The sequence below is a fragment of the Sparus aurata genome, chromosome 19 (genome assembly GCF_900880675.1).
Source record: "Sparus aurata chromosome 19, fSpaAur1.1, whole genome shotgun sequence".
NCBI classification, from domain to species: Eukaryota; Metazoa; Chordata; class Actinopteri; order Spariformes; family Sparidae; genus Sparus; species Sparus aurata.
In genome coordinates this window covers 22,236,915-22,258,400 of record NC_044205.1, presented here as the reverse complement: position 1 = coordinate 22,258,400, position 21,486 = coordinate 22,236,915, and the positions used below count along the sequence as shown (strand labels likewise).

General features: G+C 45.2%; 1 protein-coding gene across 1 annotated transcript in view; it reads right to left on the bottom strand.

Annotated features, from left to right (window-relative positions):
• gli3 (GLI family zinc finger 3) overlaps positions 1–21,486 on the bottom strand; it is a 104,067-nt gene that overhangs the window by 17,945 nt on the left and 64,636 nt on the right. Inside the window, exons 5-7 of the mRNA XM_030398642.1 lie at positions 9,463–9,668; positions 5,445–5,606; positions 745–946 (exon numbers count right to left, since the gene is read on the bottom strand). Of these exons, the coding sequence (XP_030254502.1) occupies positions 745–946; positions 5,445–5,606; positions 9,463–9,668 (570 nt within the window). The remainder of the gene's footprint in view (positions 1–744; positions 947–5,444; positions 5,607–9,462; positions 9,669–21,486) is intronic.

Genomic DNA, 21,486 nt, shown 5'->3' with positions numbered 1-21,486 from the left:
TCAAATCTAAAGAAAAACTTTTGGTATACGAGTTTACAATGTATGATGCTGAAACATGGCGGACGAAAGTAAACATTGGGTTGACAGCTTCCTTTTGTTTTTCCCCATGTTGCTGATACAGTCTGACGTTACAGACATGAACACACCGAAGTCAGAAGAGCGACTTCTCAACTCAGGAGATGGGACCATTCGAGGAGCACGTGAATGCAGCATTAATTCCACATTTCCCATAATGCAACATGATTGTGCTTTTCATTACTGTGTGTTCATGTGTTGTCGGATTTATCGGAAAGAAGTTTTTCTGGCAGGTCAAGAAAATAACAAGGCAGAAAAACAACCCAGAAAATCTGATAAAAAAGTATGTTGAGCACGAGATGTCGGGTTGATGTCGCACGACGCTGAAACATGGTGGATGAAAGTAAACATTGGGTTGAGTCATGTATGGTCTTTGTATAGTTTCCTTAAATGCTGGAACCAGCTGTCAACGTGTTGTTTTAACACTTGATAAAATGCAAAATAACTTTTTGGTGTTCATCTTCTTTTCACATTCTGAAGTCGGAAGAACGATTTCCAGACTCTGGAAATGGAACTGTCCAAGGAGCACGTGAATGCAGCATCAGCAAAGTTCACTTCTTTCACCCATGACTTTTTACTTCATACCATTAAAGACTAAAGTCCAAGTCAAATTTTAAATATCCCAAGAAAACAATGATAATAAATAAATACATTTAAGATAATGACTACCTGATGGCGCCAGCAGAGAGGTGGCCGTAGGAGCCGCTGGTGGAGGAGCTGGAGCGGGAGTTGTTGAGCATGGTGACGAGGGAGTTGGGCGAGTTGCGGATCATCGTCTGCAGGTCGAAGCTGTGCTCGGAGAGGGGCGAGATGGGCAGCGGGCGCTTCCTGCTGGGCCGCGATGGCAGCCTCGGGCTCGAGAAGCGAGAGCCTGCGAGATGAGGAGCGAGGAGGAGGAGGAGGAAGAGGAGATCAGAGTCAGAGGAAGAAGCCAAGTGGCTCCTGTGAACGGGAAAGGTTAAAATGCCACATAGGAGTGTAACCGAATGCCTATCTGCCTTTTTGGAGAAGAGCATCGGCCAAATTCCTACAAATTAGTTACAGATCGGGAGAGAGCGTTTGCCGGGTTTGTACATGCTTTTCTCTGTGCGACTTCATCCAAACTCTAACCTAATCTAACCCCAGCAGATGACATTTTTGTCAATCATCAGACAAAAGGCTCGTCTGAATGAGTGTTCAGCTGTCACTTGATGCACTGCTTGCATTTCATCCATGAGAAAACATGTCTTTTATGTTTGGAGAAATGCTCCGACTGTGTATGGTAATATTTAATCAAGTCCAATTTGACTCGTTATTCAAATGCAATCAGTGTTGACTGGAAATACTAAAAAGGGGGTTTGAAAAGGTAAAAGGCGGAAACGGCACAACCATTCTCTCCGCACATACAATGAGCCACGGGTAGAGATTAAAACATGACTTTTGTTGTCTTTTCACATGGAGATGTCACAAACAAGACAGGGAAAAACAGAAGGGAGACGGAGGGAGGAGGGGGGAAGAAAGCGCTGAGGGGATGTCGCGCTTTGTGCGTGAACTGACACAATGACTTTGTGACTCAAGACTTGGAAATAAAACATTTTGAGTTATTTTATAAAGGCAAACAAAACCAGCTTACGCAGCCCCGATAACCCCCCTCCATATTTACGTCCCCCACAATCCATCCATCTCCCAAACGTAAATGCTCCATCTCTCGTTTGACACATCCAAGGCTCCATTCACATGGTAATCACAGTGTGTGGATGTGAATGTGTGTTTGTGTGCGCGTGTGGACGCCTCTGTGGTGTTCTGGCATACGTAGGCCCGAGTTTCGACTGCGGCGTGAAGCTGTATGGAGAGCAACACCCCCTTTACATTGTCACTGTATAGAAAATCTGTCCTTTTTTTATGCCTTGGTGTTTCGAGAGAAGGGCATACATATATACATACAAATCCACCAGCGCACACAATTGCTTAATACAATGCAGTTTGTCATATAACGCCCCTCGACACGTCTGATTTATCACTATTTCTTTAGAATCCTGCAAAAAAAAGAAAAAACACTTTTTTATTCTCCAGGTTTTGGACAAATTCCACCTTCTGCATTCAGAAATTTGACACTTTTTTAAACAAGAAGCGAATTAGGAGAATTCACTTGTGGTGAACTAGGAGAGAAGGGGAGGGGTGGAGGGGAGCGGGGCCGGCGTCCCACCACTGCAAAGCCTCATGGGAGTGGTGTTTATTAATGCACAGCCCAAATGATAAATCGGCCGGCCGGGGAGACAGAGAGAGGAGCGTCCAGGCTTGTAGCAGGACTGTCCCTCTAATTTCCTCTTGATTTATGGACGGGATGGCTGGTTGCGTGCCGCGTCATTAATTCTTCCGGCCAGGGAGGGTTTAGACAGGCCGGACTGACGGCGTTGGGGAAATAAAAAGGCCGGCTCCAAAACTGGTGTTGAACCCTCGGCGACATGCCTCGGGGCCACCTGAGAGGGACGCTTTCACAGGGGAGGGCTGGAGCGCAGATGTGACGCTGGACGGAAATCATTCTATGTGACAGAAAACTTCTTTAAAATGACAGTAATCTGATTTCTCAGAGCTACTTTGAATAATTTTACAATTTACAGATTAGGGCTGCAAGTAGTAATGAGGATTAATCGATTTAAAGGGGTGCTATGTAGTTTTGGAGAGAGAAATTCAAACTCAGAATTTGAATATTTACAGTACTAATGAGGTAATAATACAAACTCTTTTCCATAACTGAATAAACAAGCTGTTCTCCGAGGAAAATAGGGTCAGCAGAATACTGTTAGAAGCTAGAGAGGTGGCAGGGTCCGCTACATATAAAGGATGAAATTGCGTCGTTCTTTAAGTTTGTTTGTTCAGTCGTGAAAACAAAGTGAGTTTGTTAATTTCGTTTGTTTAGGCATAGAAAAAAAAGACCTTTCTTTTCTGCTTAAAATGTCTTCTCCAAAGCTACGTGATGCACCTTTAATAATTTTATATTAAATGTACAAAAAAAAATAAAAAAGAATGCTCATCACAGTTTACGGCAGCACAAAGTGACGTCTTTAAATTGCTTATTTAGCCAAACCGACAGTCTAAAACCCCCCAAAAATGTAATTTAACATCATAATTGACAAAGAAAAGAAGCAGATCCTTCGATTCAAGAAGACGTTTCTGCTTTGAAAGAAGGCCAAAACCATTAATTAATTATTTAAAAGAATCGATTAATCCGCTTTTTGCTGCAGCTCTAATAAACAGTGTGTGTGTAATTTAAAGGAAAGTATAATCAGCTGCTACAAATGAGGGTTTGTTTGTATTAAACATGAGTTTCAGTGTTAAAAAAACGCTGCCAATTAACGGGAATAAAATGCCATTTTAAATTGAAGGAATAGCGAGTGAATTAAAATGAACTAATGAAGACCACAAATACAGACTTTAGTATCGTGATCTATGAGAGCTGTGGCGCTAATTAGGCAGCCTGAAACACAGACAATAGCCCATTAAAGCACCAATAGGCAGGACAGGCCCATTGTTTCATTAGCACAAGTCTCACTGAAGGTAATTACACTGATGTGAAATAGACTAAAATAGCCGCAGTAACACGCTAGCCCAGATTATCGGCGAGAAGCCTCTTGACAGACTCCGCTCTTTGTATGCTTTTTTTATTTTTTTTTTTCTTTCTCCCTGAAATCCAACAAAGCTTTAAAGTGTTAATTTCTCAGCCGTTGGAACACACATTGTTGAAACATGATGAGTTATTACCAGCAATGATCACAGGCGCCTTTTTTTTTTTTTTTTAAAGTGGAGGAGCATCGCATCTCCACTTAAATTTGGCCCTAATTGTTTTGTTTCAGTCTATTAATCTTAAAAAGTGACACAGAAGAAAGGATTTCTCCAGTGATGAATGGTGGGACATTCCAATTCCCACTTAATAGCAATTAATTTTCTGATACCCGCACAAGTTTGGCTAGTTTTAATTAGTTTGTTCAGAGGAATCGGGGGAACTTCACCCCGGATTTCCATGAAAGCGGCGTCTGCCTGACTAAATACATTCTCATCAAAGGGAAGCGGGGTGAGGCTGTCCGACCTTTCTGAGATTCACTGTGCGTTTAATTTCCTATTTACACTTTAAAATAACTCATTAGCATAAGTCCTCTGCACACAGTCCTGAGCCCAACACATTAAGACAATAGCTCATTTAAATCGTGTCACAGTGGAGCTGCAGGTCCCCCCCCTCGCTGCGGTGGAGCTGCAGCTTCGTCTATATATAGTAACCTAAAGGTGCGTTTTCTAAAGGTTGAATTCCCTCCGGGGCCACCCATGTTATAATGTGCAGGTATGCAATCATGTGTTGGGTGCAATCCCAGCAGGCCGAGGATCAGTGGGTGTCTTCTCTACAGCTGGGCTACATGTGGCGGAAAAATCCTTTATTTTATTGTTGTTTAACTCGTCTATTTTACCTTAAATTGCAAAAATTACAATTTTAATGTGTATGTAGGATCTGTCACTATTGAAATGTAGTGTTTTTCAGTAATATTTCACCCAATTTTAAAGGAGAAGTTCACCCAAAAGTGAAAGATTCTGTCATTATTTCCTCTCCTACATGCCGATGGAAAGTCAGGTGAAGTTCTCCAGCCCACAAAACATTTCTGGAGCTTCACAGCAAAACAACTGAACTTGTTTTGACCCGGCTTGTTCCAAGTCTCCAGAAGCCCCGAGATCCGGGATTGATTTGAAAAAGACGTTAATGCAAAGTCGCGCTAACACTTTTAGCTTAGCGGCTACAGTGAAGATTTATTCTTTAAAAAAAGAACATTTTGGGAACATTTTAACGCTTTTGTTTGAGTTGCTTTTTCAAACTTTTTAACAGGTCTCCATCTACTTCAGTTGTTTAGGAGAATGCTGCAATGCTAAATTGCTGTGAGGCTCCGGCAAATGTTTTGTGGACTACGAAACTCTCAAGCTGTCAGCGTGACAGTGAGCAGATATTATATGTATCATATTTAAGCTTAATTGTTTTTATGTTTAGTTTGTTGATGTCTTCGTCCTTGTTTTTAAAGTCTTTAAATGTAATTCTATGCCCTTGTACTTTGAGTTGCCTTGTCTGAGTTCTGCAATACAAATAAACTTTCCAAACTTTCCAGTGTTCATCCAACTTGGCGACTGTTGTGGAAAACTGATTTGTAAACTGAACTTGGCATCATCGAGTTGAGAAAACTCCCCATTGTCTGTAAATCTGTCCCTCGATCAGTTTTGGACCTCAAGTATGAGGAATACTGAAGAAAAACAAGTGATCCTGGATCAGCACTTTGAAATGGGCTTGTGTGTGTGTGTGTGTCATAAACAGTGCTCTCAGTCACGCGTCATGTGTGACATCAGCGCAGACTTACTCTCCATCGCCTGCAGGTACTCCATGTGCAGGGCGCTGGCGCTGGTGGCGCCGGCTGTGGCGGCCACAGAAGGGAGCAGGTCGGTCGCGTAGGGGCTGCGGTGGCCCGCCAGCAGAGCCATCTGGTGGTAGTACTCGGCCGTGGTCAGACCTGTGTGAGGGGCTGGAGCAGGAGAACGACGGGGTCAGCAAAGAGAGGAAACGAGGCAACCAGAAAGTGAAGGTGACTGATGAGGAAGTGAAAGGGAAGGGAATTAGCCGGTGAGGAGTAACACGACAGGGAGAGCACCTGCACGGGCGCTTACAAACCTGCGTTCATTTACATTAGATGACAATCAGCTCAGCAGAACAGTAATGAGCGCATTAGCAACACCATCAAGTCGAGCAAAACAGCTGCACGGGGAGCGTCACCTGAAGTGGAGGGCCTCGCTGGGAATTACCGGATGCTTGCTCAGAGATTACGGCGAGCGCGCATTAGCGTTTGATTGATGCACTCGCGGCAATAACTGATCACCTCACAATACGGCTCTCGAGCGGGCCCTTTTGCTCCTCTTCACACTGTTTCCCTTGATCACTTTGAGAAGAGAGAGCGCAACGGAGCGCAGATGTGTGTGTGGTAAAGAGCACGCGGGGCCGACACATCCTCTGCCAGAGACGGCGCCTGTGTGTCGTACACGTCGGCGGCTGCAGTCTGCAGATATGCAACCTGCTCCTTCCACTCTGCCTCCTTTTTTCAAAACAAAAGGCCTAAATCTGCACCAGATATATCTGCATGCATGAAGATACAGTGAACGATTCTGCCTCCACTCTACTTTCTCCCTCTCTCTCTCGAAAATCCCCTCTCTTCTTCAAGTCATTCCCTTAGTTATAGTGTTGTAAGTCCTTGAACCGTAGCCTAAAAATAAACATCTGGTGGTGGGCTTCCTTATGCAAATACGCGAAGAAAGAGAGAAGGGGAAAGACGAACGCTGTGGTTTTGGATGCAAATATAGAATCGGTTCAGACCCACGGAGAGCCGCGGCTCGCTCTCCCCCCCCCCACACCATCCTCCAATTGAGGAAATAAAGAGAAAATAAATAAAGAAACGGTGTATGAGGAGATTTCCTCTTAAGGCTGGCCTGCATGCCTGCAATATGCATCCATGATTGGTTGAATGAACGTAAGGGAAAAAATTCTAAATTAATTCGATGTGGGTATTATGTCTTCGGTGGAAGGAGGGGGGGGGGGGGTTCTTAATTGTCTCCACTGTTCCGCCTTAGCTTTGCTTTTGCATTCAGCCATAATGTGGCCCATTCAGGAGCCACGCACGGAGAGGAAAAAAAAAAAAAAAAAAAAGGGGGCTTTGCGGAATTTTTCTAAATCAGAAACGCTGGCATCCGAGCGCGATCCTGGGGGCAAAAAGCGGGAGCGCGGGGAGGAGGAGGGGAGGTGGAGGTGGAGGGAGGAGGTGGTGGTGGGGGGGGGGAGGCTCTCAGTGTGGCACCCCACAGAAAAAAAACTTGCCTCGGGACTCTGTGAGCCACCGGGTGCTCCCTTCAGCATTACAATAGGATCAGGGGCGATGCCTACCTCTGAACTCCCATCTCACATAGAAAAGAGGGAGAGAAGTGTTGTGAGGGGAGGAGCACGAAAAAAAAAAGATGTGAAAAGCAAATGTGTGGCGGCGGTGGCGGCGAGAGGGTGGCACTAAATCCCACCCACTTTTAAATCTCCATTAGATTCTGTTAATTAATTCATCATTATTCAAATGCACTTTTTTTTTTGGTAGGGGTAGGAAGAAAAAAAAAAATGCACACTGAAGGAAGGAGGCTCCCTGTAAGCGTGGTGATATACTAACAACACAAAAGCTGATGGGTTAATTAATCAGCGGATTGATTAAAGGAGTAATTAGGCGCCTCATTCACAATTCACAGCATTATGAAGCGAAAGTGGGGGATCATGTGGTTGGCTTGGAGGAACTATTTTTGATTTAGAGCGAGCCGGAGAACCGCGGCACATTACGTTGCGGTAATGGAAAATTGGAGGGTTAAAGACTCGGATACTTCCTGTTTCAGGAAAGAAAGGAGCGACGGAGTGCGAGGAGAGCGGGAGAGGGGTTGAGTGAGGGTGAGAGCGGAGAGACTCTCGGCCTTCACTTAAGACGCTGCTTTTAACAGACCGGGGTGAGACGGAGTCGAGTGTGCTGGTGGAGAGGAAACGCTCCCTGCTCTCTGCCACTTTCTGAAATACACTTCAACGCGAGCCGGGGAGCTAAAGTGGGTCTCCGCTGCTGAAGTGTCGAAAAGGCTGATGGCTGCCGACATGAGGGCCGTAATAGGTCATCAGGCGCCTTTCAGGACCGGCGAAGGTGACCGTAGATGTTTGGCAAAGAAGCTGTTTAATAAGCACGCGTCTCATGGCGAGGTCATTTTCAGCTGTTTTTTTTGCTGTTTTGCGTGTTAACTTTCCTGAACTGGATTTCACCTCGAGTATAACTTTGTTTTATTTAATCTTAGAAAAGAGAAAGAACTATTCAGGCCTTTGTTTTTGCAATCAAACACCTAAAGGTGCAAAATATGGAGAGGACAGAGTTTTGTGTTCTGAATAAAATGAATAAACAAACTGACCTTAAAGGACAGCACAGTTTCATACTGTTTTATTTTGTTTACATGTGGCGGACCCTGCCACCTTTCTAGATTCAAACAGTGTTCTGGGGACCTTATTTTTCTTTGAGAACAACTTGTTTATTCAGTTATGGAAAAAATAACTATATCTGAGTTTGTATTATAACCTCATTTGAATTTGCTCTCCAAAACTACATAGTGACACTTTAAGTATGCAGTCTATAAATTGTATAAAGAATAGCCAAAATGCTAAATGCTAATTTTCAATAACCCAATTGTTCAAATCGCTTGTTTTGTCAGTCAGTAGTCAGTAGTAGGTATTCAATTTTAAATAATATAAAAAAATGTTTAAAAAAGTAAATATACTTTATTTTTGCTTAATATACGACCTAATTAGTCATCACAATTGCTTTCCTCATTTAATTTTAGCATTTTTAGCTAAAAATAACATCAGTAGTTGATCAAGAATGTGAATTATTTGCTGGTTCCAGATTGTTAAAGGTGCACGATGTAGTTTTGGAGACATTTTAAAGTCAAAATCTTAAATAAAACGTTTAGCAAATTCAAGAAGCTGTTCTCAGAGGAAAATAAGGTCCCCAGAACACTGTTTGAAGCTAGAAAGGTGGCAGGGTCCGCCACACACAAACAAAGTAAAACAGCATGAAATTGTGTTGTTGTTCAAGGTCAGTTTGTTTATTCAGTTTATTCAGTCGTGAAAACGAAGAGAGTTTGTTTATTACAATGAAGATCTTTCCTCTCTGATTAAAATTTCTTCCCCAAAACTAGCTGAGTTTTTTATTTTGTATCTTTTTTTTTTTTTTTAATTTCCTGGTTCTGGTGTCCCCTTTAATTGATTTCCCAGTCCAAACCCATGATGGGATCTGAGGAAACAAACGCTCCCTGTAGGACACCATAACAACCGACTGCCCCCCCTCCTCAACCCTGAACTTGAATCCGACCCTCCCTCGGTGTGCGCGTTGTAACTGTACATGACCCTGCCTCTCACTGATTCATCCTCCAGAGATCTCTGACATGACTCACAGATCAAAAGGATTAGCCTCCCTCCAACCTGCGCCCCCACCCACACAGACTGCGCCACACTCATAATACTCCCATCCACCCGCTCCCTCGCTCAGATAACATCTCGCCAACCCCTGGGTCTTAATAGAGATGGATCTGGTTGCCTCTCACCTGACCTCCTCTGATCTCAAACAGGAATTAAACTGATAGAGAATCGAGATTCTCCTCCTAATAGCAATCGAAACCTCGCTAATCGATTTCAAATATCATTTTTAAGGGTCTGCTGAGGTTTTTCGTCGGGCCATTTCTGCTCCGCCGGGGTCGCGTGCAGATGTGCGTGTGTGTGTGTATGCGCATCATGCTTTCCCGCGTCGGTGTGTGTTTCACTTTATTCACCATCTGCAGGGCTGAGGCCCCGGGTGGCTGACAGAACCGAGATGGAGGGGCTGCTGTGGAGCGAGCGGATGTAGTCCATGTATGGGTTGATGTAGGGGTGCGGAGGGTGAAAGGGCGACTCCGCCCCCACAGAGGGGTTCCGCTGGGGCGAGATCCGGATGAGGGAGATGTCGGAGAAAGCTGGACTGCCCGCTAGCCCAGGAGGCCTGCAGGGAAACACAAAGAAGGACATATAGGAAGGAACATGAGTACATGTTTTAACTGCGCTACAAACTCAAATGAAAACTTTCTGCAATCACACAACACCAACAGTCTCGGACAGATTTTTGGACCGTAACCCCCTTTAAAGGGTCATTTTTTTCCCTGTTGAAAGGGTTTTTGGAGAGTTTTAGGGTAATGCGGGTGTCGGATGCCGTGCAGATTATAAAGCCATTTAAGGAAAATATATGATAGGTGATAGTGGAAAAGAAAACACAGGAAGAACACGAGTACATGTTTTAAATGTGCCGCTAACTGAAATTAAAGCTGCATTTTCTTTGGAAAGTGAGAAAACCCTGATACTCCAGGACACTTAAGGCATATGTGTGATATGTGACAGTGGAGACGCAAAAAGGAAACACAGGAAGAACTTAGTTACATGTTTTATATGTGCTACATGACGTCTTGGATGATAATCCCCTTTAATGGGGCATTTTTTTCCCAATTAAAGATGGTTTCGGCGAGTTTAAGTGTAATGTGGTTGTTGTACCATGTAAAGATGTAAGAGGCTCTTCAGGTAAATCCTTCATATGTGAAAATATAAGAAGAACACAAATACATATTTTACATGTTCTGCCAACTCAAATGAAAACTTAACGCAATCACACGCATTTTCTTTGCTCCCTTGGACTGATTCGATTTGAGTTTTGGGATAATGCCGACGTTGTATTCTGTATGAATTGTAAAGCCACTTAAGGTAAATTTGTTACATGTCACATCAGGCTGTTTAAATTAAATTGACTGGACCTGAGAACTCATCTGCAGTTCACGGGAAAGACTGACGCAAGTCGAACCTTGTGAACATTCCTACCATGGACACAGAATTAACCCCTAACCCAGCAAAAAATATTTTTAAAAAAGTCAGATCACCACATAAATCTCACGTCACTACACGTGGACTCAAAGCATCATCTGGTTTTGCTCTTACGTCGACAACAACGATCCGGTTGACTCCGAACCTTCAGCGTAGGGGCATCACACTCGACTCATTAGGCCTGACAGGCTGTGACAATCCAGATTTAACAACTGTGGGTGGACTGGCGGTGGCGAGGCCAGACAAATGGACTGTGACACTATCTCTCTCTCTGCATCTGCAAGGCAGAGAGCAGAGCGCCGCATTCCAACTGCTCCCTACGCAGACATTTCCTCAGATCAAAGGCAGCTTTCACCACTGTGTCTTAATCAGAGGGAAACGTTAGACCGAGCTCACCGCTGGCCAGCGCCAGACAAGCAGCGCTACACCACTTTACTCAGATGGCTTCGAACTTGGCTCCGAGCAGAAACCGTGTACGGAATCGCGCATGACGGATACGATGTTGTACAAAATCCATCAGCGGGTCTCACACAAGATGCACAATCTTTTTCCCTTTAAATAGAGAGAACGAGCCGCTATCAGGCAATTCTTCTTTATCACAAACCTTTACAGTGAATCGCCTCTGCGGTGCGAGATGGGAAATAAAGTTGAGAACAATTGAGAGAAACTTCTTGGGAGCTAAGTTTGAGATGAACTAATTTGTCTCCCTTTCCTATAATTGGCTAGGAGGGCTCGGAAACTTCATAATGATGGCCTTCACCACAAAGGCCTTCCCCCGAGGATGTGGAGAAATCCACATATCAGCCAGACATTAACAGGCTAAGAGATTAGACTGAATTAGCCCCTCCACTTCTCTGTGGCTCCCCCGGTGGACCGGTCTACTGTGACAAAAGACCCCAGGAGAAGGAGAGGATGAGCGAACGAGGGAGGGGAGGGAGAAGAAAGAAAAAAAAGTGGGGGTTTAAGAAGGGAGGTGAGGAGGGAGATATGGAAAAGGGTGGGAAAAAGACGGGGAGGGGAGGAAGAAATAGTGAGAGACCTGGCCCAGAGTTTGTCTCACAGTGACCTTGAGCGAGGCCAGGGGAGCGGAACAGCCCAATTACGACCTCCGCCCCGTCCCCTGATCCCCCACCGGCCCCTCCGTCCCTCCACTCCACAGCCCCCCTAATGAAAGAGCTCAGGCCAGGGCCAATAATGAGCACTGAGGAGCCGGAGAAGACAGACGCACAGACACATGTGTACACAGACATTCACACATACGAACTTTGTCCTCAAGGAGCCTTTCTGTAATTAGCCCAAAGGGGCCTGCGGGAAGATTTTTAAAGGCTTTCACTCGTCTTCGAGTGTGTGACAACGTGTCTCGGTGATGCTGAGGCAGGTGGATGTGAGGAGAAAGGCACTCCGAGGAGAGGAAGCCCCCGAGAGGAGCCTCAGCGAAAGCCTCATTGTTAAATTGCGCAAAGGTGACGGATTTTTAAGGGATCCGACACTCGCCGCCTCACCTCCATTCGATCGGTGCGTTTCTGCACGTCTCGCCCGTCATGTGATTTCACGAGTTATTGTTTTACTTCCTCCACACACACACGCACACACACACTCAGGCCACCCCGAGGGCACATCAGAACAGGTGTGTGAAGGAGTGTGTTTATGATAAGCAGGTCATGGGCCCACACGCCACCATTTACATGCCTCATTTGCTCAGATCACAACACAACACAGCTGCCGAGTGGCACTCCCTCTGATGTCACATGGCTGCATCTCACACACACACGTAGGCAAAGGAGGACACGGCTGAGGGAAAACGCAATAAAACTTGCTTAGTCATTTAACGACAGGCGTAACATTGAAACAAACATTTAGAGAAACAAGGGAAACAGTGGAAAGCCTTCAAAACGTTGGATTGCGTCATTGTTTTGAGTCGAGGATCTGAGATTTCTCTGAACTAACTCTGCTCTCTGCTCTGAACTCTTTATTTAATCTGAGCAACATTCAGGATTTAGCAGCAGTAAAGACGAAGCAAGGTGTATTTCTGTCCGTCTGAAACGCTCTGTTTTCGCTCCTGTCTCTTTAAGGTCCTCCTCAATACCCACTCTTCTCTGATTGGTCGGTTCACACACGACCGAGCCAGCACCGCTTGCAAAACAACAGAGCAGCTGTGCCAAATCAATTCATTACGCGCCATCAGCTCGGCATAAATGATGCAAACGCCTGACGTGGTGACGTAGTTGTGATGTCACGGTATGAAAGGCGGGACTACTGACGAGGCGTTTCATGAGCAGTGTATTCTGTGGGAGAGCGGAGCTTCTGTTGGTTTGGAGTTTGACCTTTTTAATTTTGAAGATCTTTCACATGGACAAAAATGTGTATGAAACACTGAAGAATTGGAAGAAGAAGAAGAAGAAGAAGAAGAAAAAGAAAAGGCCGTGTCCCTGAAATGGCTTTGTATGACGTTTTACAAATTTTCAATTTATGAATAAGAACACTGAAGGAAAGGTAGAAAAAAAAACGCCATGACTTTATTTCCTCGTCTGGCCGTCCACATCCCTACTTGAGTGGAGCCAGACGCCCTCTCCAGCTGCCATGACACTGATTAACCCTGTCATGTGTTGGCTGCGTCTCCCTACGCTGACCCTGGCAAAATGCCGCCGCTCGCCTTGTTTTTCCAATTAACTTAAGGGAATAAGAAAATCTCCTACTGGAGAAGGCCCGTGGAGCGCTGAAAAAGTGGCGATGGGACAACAAAAGAAAAGGAGAGAGCACACGTGTTGATTGGTGGAAAGATGGCGGCGCGGCGGCGGTTGTTCTTCAGCACGTTGAAAGGTGAAAAGGGGAAGTTTAAAAGAAAGCGGTGCGAGGGAGGGCTGCAGGGAGGGAGGGACGACGGTTGGAGCGTGAACAGTAGTCGGGAGGGAGGAGACGGAGGGAGCGTGTGAAGATACGGCGTACGAATCGGAATGAGTGGACAGAGAAGAGTTAGGAGGAAAGGGGAGCTGGAGAAAGGAGGAGAGGTAAAGAGGTCTCAGGAGCCAGGTGTGAGGGGAGTTGAGGAGGACAGGGAGGGAGACGGATGTTTCGAAGGAGTGCCGTGCAAGAAAAAAAAAAAAGAAGCAAAGCGAGTGTCCGACGGTCCGCGTTCAGCTGCCTCTCCAGCGAGGTCGCGATCACCTTAGCATCTGCCAGTGAGCATTAATCAACATGACGAAAGGAAGTATTCTGACAACGTGCGGCGTGTGTGCAGGAATGTTCACCCCGCGTGTGATGATGATGATGATGATGTGCGAGCCAGAGTGGTAGCGTCTTAGTTACACCTGATTTAAGATTTACATCAAAGCTGTACCGCAGGCTTCTCAAGAGTAAAAAAAAACACACACACAAAAAAAACTTCTCCTTCACTCCCTCTGCTTTCCTTTTCGCGAGTTTATAATTTGTATTAACCCCTCAAAGAAGACATCCTGCAAACAGGGCACAAGACGAGACCGAGCTCCCGACATATGGAAGCCATTTCCCCTCACGTGGCCTCGCTTAAACCAGCCAGCGCCTCTTTAAGACATCGCATGTTTACACGGGGCGGTCTGTGGATTTTTAAACTGTCGTCTTACTTCACCGGATGAATACACACTTTGCCAAATGTAAATATGCCCCCAGAAGATTTTAAGGTTTCATTCAGGGGCGTGTGTTCGTGTAAACAGGCCTTGAGTCTTTGTTTGGAACAAGGTTATATCAACACTAATAATTTTTCCTCGGCCGAAGGCTGCAGCAGAAACACACAGTTTGCGGTGGAGGTTGATGACTTCATTGAGGACACAAGGTATCATTGTGGCGCGGCAGTAAAGACCCGGTGGTATTGACACAGCGGTTCTGCTAGAACAGGAAGCGTGCTTTTTTTGCAAAATACTTTTAGCTCAAGCATGAAATGGTCGCGCACCGAGTGAAATGAACATTTTACTTGATGTGTGCCTCGCCGACGGGTACAGGAAATTGCCGAGTCCAAATCCAATAATCCAGCAACTTTGAACGCTCATAGAACCGTCGTGTTTTTTATCCAGAGCGGCTGATGTGGTCCAAGACTGAGATTTGATCAAAGACGAAAAAAAAATTAAGTAAAAGAGGAGAGTCACGATATATCAAGTCCAACTGAGGAGAGAATGAACGACAGCCTCGGTGGCTTCACACACTCTGGCTTCATGACTCTGCAGACATGGAATCAGTCATGTGATCTCATGGGGAAGCAGACATAAACAAAATGGAAATTTAAGTGTTGCAGTAAAAAGCAAAACAAAAGCAGAAGGTTGAATGAGTCTGGATGATTAGGGAAGTGACTGGAGGTATGATTTTAAGCTGCTGACAACAGTTGCATGCTAGCTAACGTTAGCCTATGGCGGGACTTTTATCGGAGAAGGTTAATTAAAAGCCAAGTGTGAAGGATTTAGTGGCATCGAGCGGAGAAGATGCTGTTTGCAATGACCTCAAAACACAAACACAAAGACTCACGAAAGGCACTCTCTAAAACCAGTTTTTGTTTTGTCCAATTCGGGCTGCTGTAGAAACATGGCGGTGCAAAATGGCGGCTTTCAAGGAAGAAGAACTGTCCACAAAAGGCTCATTCTAGGGCAATATACACACAACGATCATTAGTTTTAAATGATTATCCACTAAAAGATAATCATGAATATTATATTATATTTCCACCAATAGATCCTACACACTAGACCTTTAAGTCCCTGATTGAAAAACGGTTACCTTCAAGTTTTCCCTATATTTCAAGGTGATGATTTTGCACCGACAGACTGTACAACGCTTTGAAAATGGTGTCGTCACTCATACGAAACACATGGGAAGGAGAGGCAGCAGAGAAACAGAAGAGCGCAGTTAAACCCATCTTTCATGACACGTTACACCTGTGGCCACAAGGGGCCGAGCAAGGTGGGAACTGAGGGGTTCTTCGGAGGGAACTGGGATCAGTAACATCCTCTCCTCTCCCTGACTGAGGCTGACAGCATCACACACCGATTCCCCCCCCAACCTCACCTCACAGAAAACCTGTGCGCCCACCTCCCACCTCCCACCACAACCCTCCCCCTCAACCCCCTGACCCACCCAGCCACAGCACAAGGCTGCCACCGCTCTGAAAGCCTAAACCAGAGGGGAGGAAGAGAGGGGCTCCTGACAGCGGAAACAGAAGCACTTTAAAGCTCCAAACCCTTTCACTGAGATCAAAGGGCCACAGGAACAGAGCCAGCTGAGACCCAAGGAGAGAGGAAAGGGAGCTGAGACAAGAGAGAAGACAGACAGACACAGAGAGGGACAGACACAAACAGAGGAAGGTGGGTATGTTCCCAGCTCCTAATGATTCAATGGGAAAGTCTTCATTAGGTTCTGCCATCGAGGCACATTCCAATGACTTCATTTTCCACATTAGTAATGACAATTACAGCAGCCGTTAAAATGGGATTTCATATTCAGATCCAGCCGGGCCTTCAGTCAAACCGTCGGCCTCTGGAGGACGCCGCCACGGCAAAAGGTGGACACGTTTAAAAATAAAACCTTTTCCATCCAAAGCCAACAATTTCCTCTCCTGAATTGGAAATACTCCACAGTGGATGGTGAATAAAATTGTCATTGAATCGTGTCTGCTTGTGAAGAAGCCAGCTGTATCACACCGGCCAATCACAGTTCATGCGGTTGCCCACGCGGTATCTCACATCAGCTAGGCTAATAACATAGCTACAGTGGAAGTTACTGAAGATAGCATGCTAACCAGCTAGCCATGGCGCATCCCACTCCAAAGCTCCTGTGCTAGCTGTGTAAACACTGTCCGGACCGCTAGCTTGCATGCCTTTCTAAGCTAACTATTTAAGATAGCAGTTATGCTAGCAACATTCTGCCCCCTATTTGTTTTGAGTTTAAATTCCCCAGGTGATGAACTCTTCCATATTGCACCTTAAAAGATGCGTTTAGCGTTTTCACTTTTCACATTCTGAAAAATGTCTGAAATCCACAAAAACAAGGTCGATGCAGTCGTTTTATTTTAGGCTTTCGCCCTCCTGGTACAAATCCAAATAAGTCAAGAGGGGTTGTAGCATTGCTTAAGGTCACTTTAACAGATCAGATGTTGCGGAGATCTGAACTATGTCTGCAGCCTCCATATCTGAAACCATGGTTTTGTAAGAAATCACTTGGTAAATTTCAGTAAAAAGAAGCAAAGCTTCCTCCGGCCTCTTCTAGTCAGAATTTCCTCCTCTCTGCCTTTTTTTTTTCTCATCCTCCTGGCTGGGCAGAGCGGACCGCGGGCCTGGCATGGCACGTTGAAGGTTGCCAGGCATTTTGGGTAAACTATGTCCCCCCGGAGCTGCCAGGGCTCTGTGTGACCCCCTGACATCAAAGGCCTGGGTGGGTTCAGGGGGTGGGGACGGCTTTTCTATTCATGGTCACATCAAGCAGGATTCCCTCTCTGTGGGACACCTCTGGAGGCGTGCCAGACATTCCCATACACTGCACCGTCAGTTCACACACACACACACTCTCTGGCTGTCCAGTTGAATACACAGCGCTCTCCCTCGGGCTCCTCCGTCTCTCCCCCGCATGTGTTTCAGTCGCACTCACATCGTCTACATATAAGCAGCAGAGACGCACACACACTCGTCCTACCAGAATGACGTGCAAGTACATCCCTGTCGGCACGTATCACTTTCCACGCCACTGGGCTGATAACATATGTTTATCAGCGAGGAGCCGGCGTGCGTGACAGGCCCAAGTCATAACAAACGGGCGCAGGTGTCAGAGGAACTGGTTGCAACTGCCGCCGAAAGGTGTGTCACACATGAGAAATGCCTCTCTTTCAACGTCACCGGAGCATTAATCACAACCATCGAGATCAAATCTTTTTTTGCCGCTCGCGCTTGTTTTTCCAAATTACGATTCCCGTGATCGGCCACTTTTTGAAAAGTTTACGTTTGGGCTCCGCCACGCAGCGGGAGGGGGGAGCTTTTTTTCCACGTCGCAATCAAATGTAATTTCAGCCATCGAGATAAGAACGTCTAGGAAAACAAATCGACAGGGCATATAGCAAGAAAACGAAAACATGAAAGTGAAATTACACAAAATGAGCCGGGGCCTTTTCTTTTTTTTTTTTTCTTCCTGTAATTTCAAGGCGGCTGGAATCAGTGGGGGAGAAAAAAAAGAAAGGTTTTCTTGTTCTCTTTTGGTCCTTTCCCATGCTTGATTTTGCCCCTTTTATAAATAGAACAATCGTTTTTCTTTTTGCATGAAGCATTCCTCCTTCATCTCGAAAATTACTTGATGGTTTGCTTTTCTGTTTCGGAGCGAGCACAGGTGGAATTATTGCCCCTTCTTGGTGAGTGTTTTCACTTCCTCTGGCATGCCCCGGGCTAGAGAGAAGGCAGGAGGGGACTCCTGGGTGTTGAAGTGTTAAACTTCTGAAAACAGGGAGGAAGCGCTTCTATCTCCCCTCTTCCTCTCATGTAATGTCTCGATGGCCCTGACGCCTTTTTTTTGCACAAAAGCTCAGCTGACGCCTGCAGCCAAACAAGGGTTCAGGTTCCACCAACCCCGGCAAAGTCAGGTAATGAGGGTGTGTGTGCGCGGCCCATCTCAGGTGAGGGAAGAGCGAGTGTGGCCCAGGGGCGGCGAAGGAAGCGGCGTGGACCCCCCCCCCCCCCACCGCCCCTCAATTCGACCGCGTCACGCTGGGCTGCCGAAATGAGCAGCCGCACGGATGGGCCCGAGCAAATCACAAACAATACACAGCGCTACAAGACAGCGGAGACACACTGCTGGAGATGGTTAATCCTTCAGACAGAGATCTGAGGTAGAACAACAGAAAAGAAAGAGGGAGGGAGGGAGGGAGAGCCGAGACGCAGAGGGAGGGGAGTACAGGAGCATCAGGTACAAGACACAAAAATATATGTTTCCTTCTCAGCGCTGTGAAATCCTCCTTTTTTTCCTCTTTTTTTTTTCGGACTGAAATCCATCACGTTTGTCCTAATACACACTTCTTTGCGGAGGGAGAAAATGTGGACAGAAGAAAGGCAAGTGCTGGTGGGGAAGTGAAACGGACACAGCCTACTTTATTCTCCCCATTTCATCCATCTTGTTGGACTAATAAAATGTCAAGTGGAGTTGCTTGATATTTAATCATGAAGTGGGGTGGTGGTGGTGGTGGCGGGTGGGGGGGGGATGAGAGTGCGTGGCGGTGCCAAGCTCAGGCTCGCTTGAAGCTTTTTGGGGAGGCTTAAACACAGTCCTGTATTAAACACCCGGAGGAGGATGTTTCACAAACCTGCTAACATGAGTGACACAAAAACTGATATGGATGGGGAGGGAATTCCTAATAAGCCGGCGTCGGGAAAACTTTTTCTTTTTTTTTTTCCCTCCCTCGACTTCTGGCTCCAGGAACGAGTCTCCCAGCTTTTATCTAATCCCTTTAAATAAACCTTAAAAATCACTGCCATGTCCAAAAAAAATAAAAATAATGACGGGCATTGCAATAAAAGCTCGCCTGCATTCTCACAGTTGCGGTCATCTTCGCAGCTGCGCCCATGACTGCGCATATTTGTGCAAAATCCTCCCCGCCGGACAAACTTTCCCGAGCTGACACCCTCCTCCCAAAATATAAAGAGAGAAGTAGCGACGGATTCTCTTTTTTTTTTCCTCCAAACTCCAAAACGACATTATTAGATGAAACTGTTCACTATCAGATGTAACGGACAGCGCCATCTGATAAGGGAGAGATAACGAAGGGGTGCTGATAGAAAAGAATCGCTTTATGCGATATGAATTAATTTTCATTGGTTTGTGAGAGTGTAAGAGGAGTGAAACAGGCTGAGATTTGGGGAGATACACGAGGAGGAAGGAGGTGCAGAGGCTTAAAGGGAGGGGAGGCGACGGGACTCATTTTCTGTAAAATGGTCTTTAGGCTTTTTTTTTTTTTAAAACACGCGGTGACGTTTAATATCGTCGCGTTTGGTAAATCAAACCAGGAGGGATGGAAGCGAAGGAGGAAGAAAAAGAGAGAGGGAGGAAGAGGAAGGAAGGAAGGGAGGGACAGATGGAGGGAGGATGGAAAATGAGGAGAGTCGGAGAGGATTTATGACCCTGTTCCCCTGGTCTCGTTACTTGCTGTAACTGGCCCCCAGAGTGGGATCGCGGGGTCTGGAGCCCAGAGATCAGAGTAATGGAAATTCCACATTTCTGCTACAGCTACAGCATGACGTCTGTAAGGGCACAGGCTGAAAAAAAGAAGAAGAAAAAAAAAGCCCTAAACTCGATTATTGTGCAGCGAAATACTCCCTTAAAGGCTTGTTTGTGAAATGTGTGAAGGAGAAGCAGACGTCAGGAAACGGCTACGTGAGGCGAGGCGAGGCGGCGCACTGCGAGTATCTTGACAGTCGCTGCCGCTCTCTAATCGCTCGCCGCCAATGAGAGGAGGGGTCTCTTACAAAGCCAATTAAGGAGCGGCGCGGCTCGTAAAAGTGACAGTCCGACACACCCATCAAGCAAGTTACCACCAAAGCCACAAAAAGGCTTTTTTACTTATGAATGTGATACATCATACGAATTAAATGTTGCTTAAGGTTTGAAGAATGTGAGGGTGGGGGGGCCGCTCTCTGGGCTCGTGTAGACATCAAAGTCATGGGAAAACTCTTTTTTTAAACAATTAGAATGCATTTATTATTGTGGCATCGTTATGTTTTAATGATTTAAACCCATACTTTCTCTCTTGGCAACTTTTTTTTCTCTATGGTTTGGTGTTGTCAACATGTGAGATGGTACAATACGGCAGCCCTGAGAGGCGAGTGAGAGAAAAGATTCTGGTGATCCATTTTCCAAGTTTGGAAAGTTTCCCTCTGTTTGGAAAGTTTCCCTCTCAGGGCTTCTGTAGTACTCGGAGCCCAAGTTCCCTTAATTGACTGACTCCCTGCACAAACCGTCTCTCTACGTGCCCTGCTTGGATTGGTGCTAACAGCATGAACGGAGATTCATATTGTGTATTTATTTAAAAAATTCTACTTTTATTTCACAAAACATCTGGCGGGACAAATCTAATCTTACAGTGGTGACGCATTTTGGCATCCCGGAGTCAATCGTTTCATATGTGTTGCTGTCCATTATATTTGGATTTAGGAAGTCGAATGAAAACAAGTAAAATTAATTGATTAATTTTTTTCTGTCATTTTACAACTTAAGTTTCATCTTTGAGGATTTACCACTTTTTTTTATCATAAATCAAGAAGGGAATATTTCTGTGTTCTGGACTGTTAAATAAAATCATTATGAAAACATCAACTGTGGGAAATTGTAATGGGAATACACACGACTGACATTTTACATATAAAACAATTCATCACTAATATAACCGGAAGATTAAAGGTGCATTACGTAGTTTTAGGAAAGAAATGCAAACTTGAAAATGCAACATTTACAATATTAATGAGGATGAATAAGGCAATATTACATGCTGAAATATTTATTTGATATGCAACATTTTCTTAAACAAACGAACAAGCTGCTGTCAGAGAAGCAACAAGGTCCCCAGAACACCGTCTGAACCCAGAACAGTGGATTCTTAGAGTGGTTCTGCAGATATAAACAAAGTAGAACAATATAAATCTTTCTTTATTCCATTTTTTCAGCAGAAACATTTTTTTATGTATGGCGATGTCTTCCCCCAAAAAACAGCACAGTGCACCTTTAACTGATAATTAACATAATCATCAATTGCGGCTGTATTTCTCATGCATATTATAATCATTTAAATGCTGCAATGAAACAATTATTTTGCACGCTATACATTATTAAACGTCTCAGATGAAACATTTTAATGGAACTGCGAGCGAAGACGTAGTAGACGTGAAAAAAAAAAAAAAAAAATCATATTTATTTAAATGGAGTTCAGTTTGATTCAGATTTAGGAGGAAAATTAAGGGAAAAAA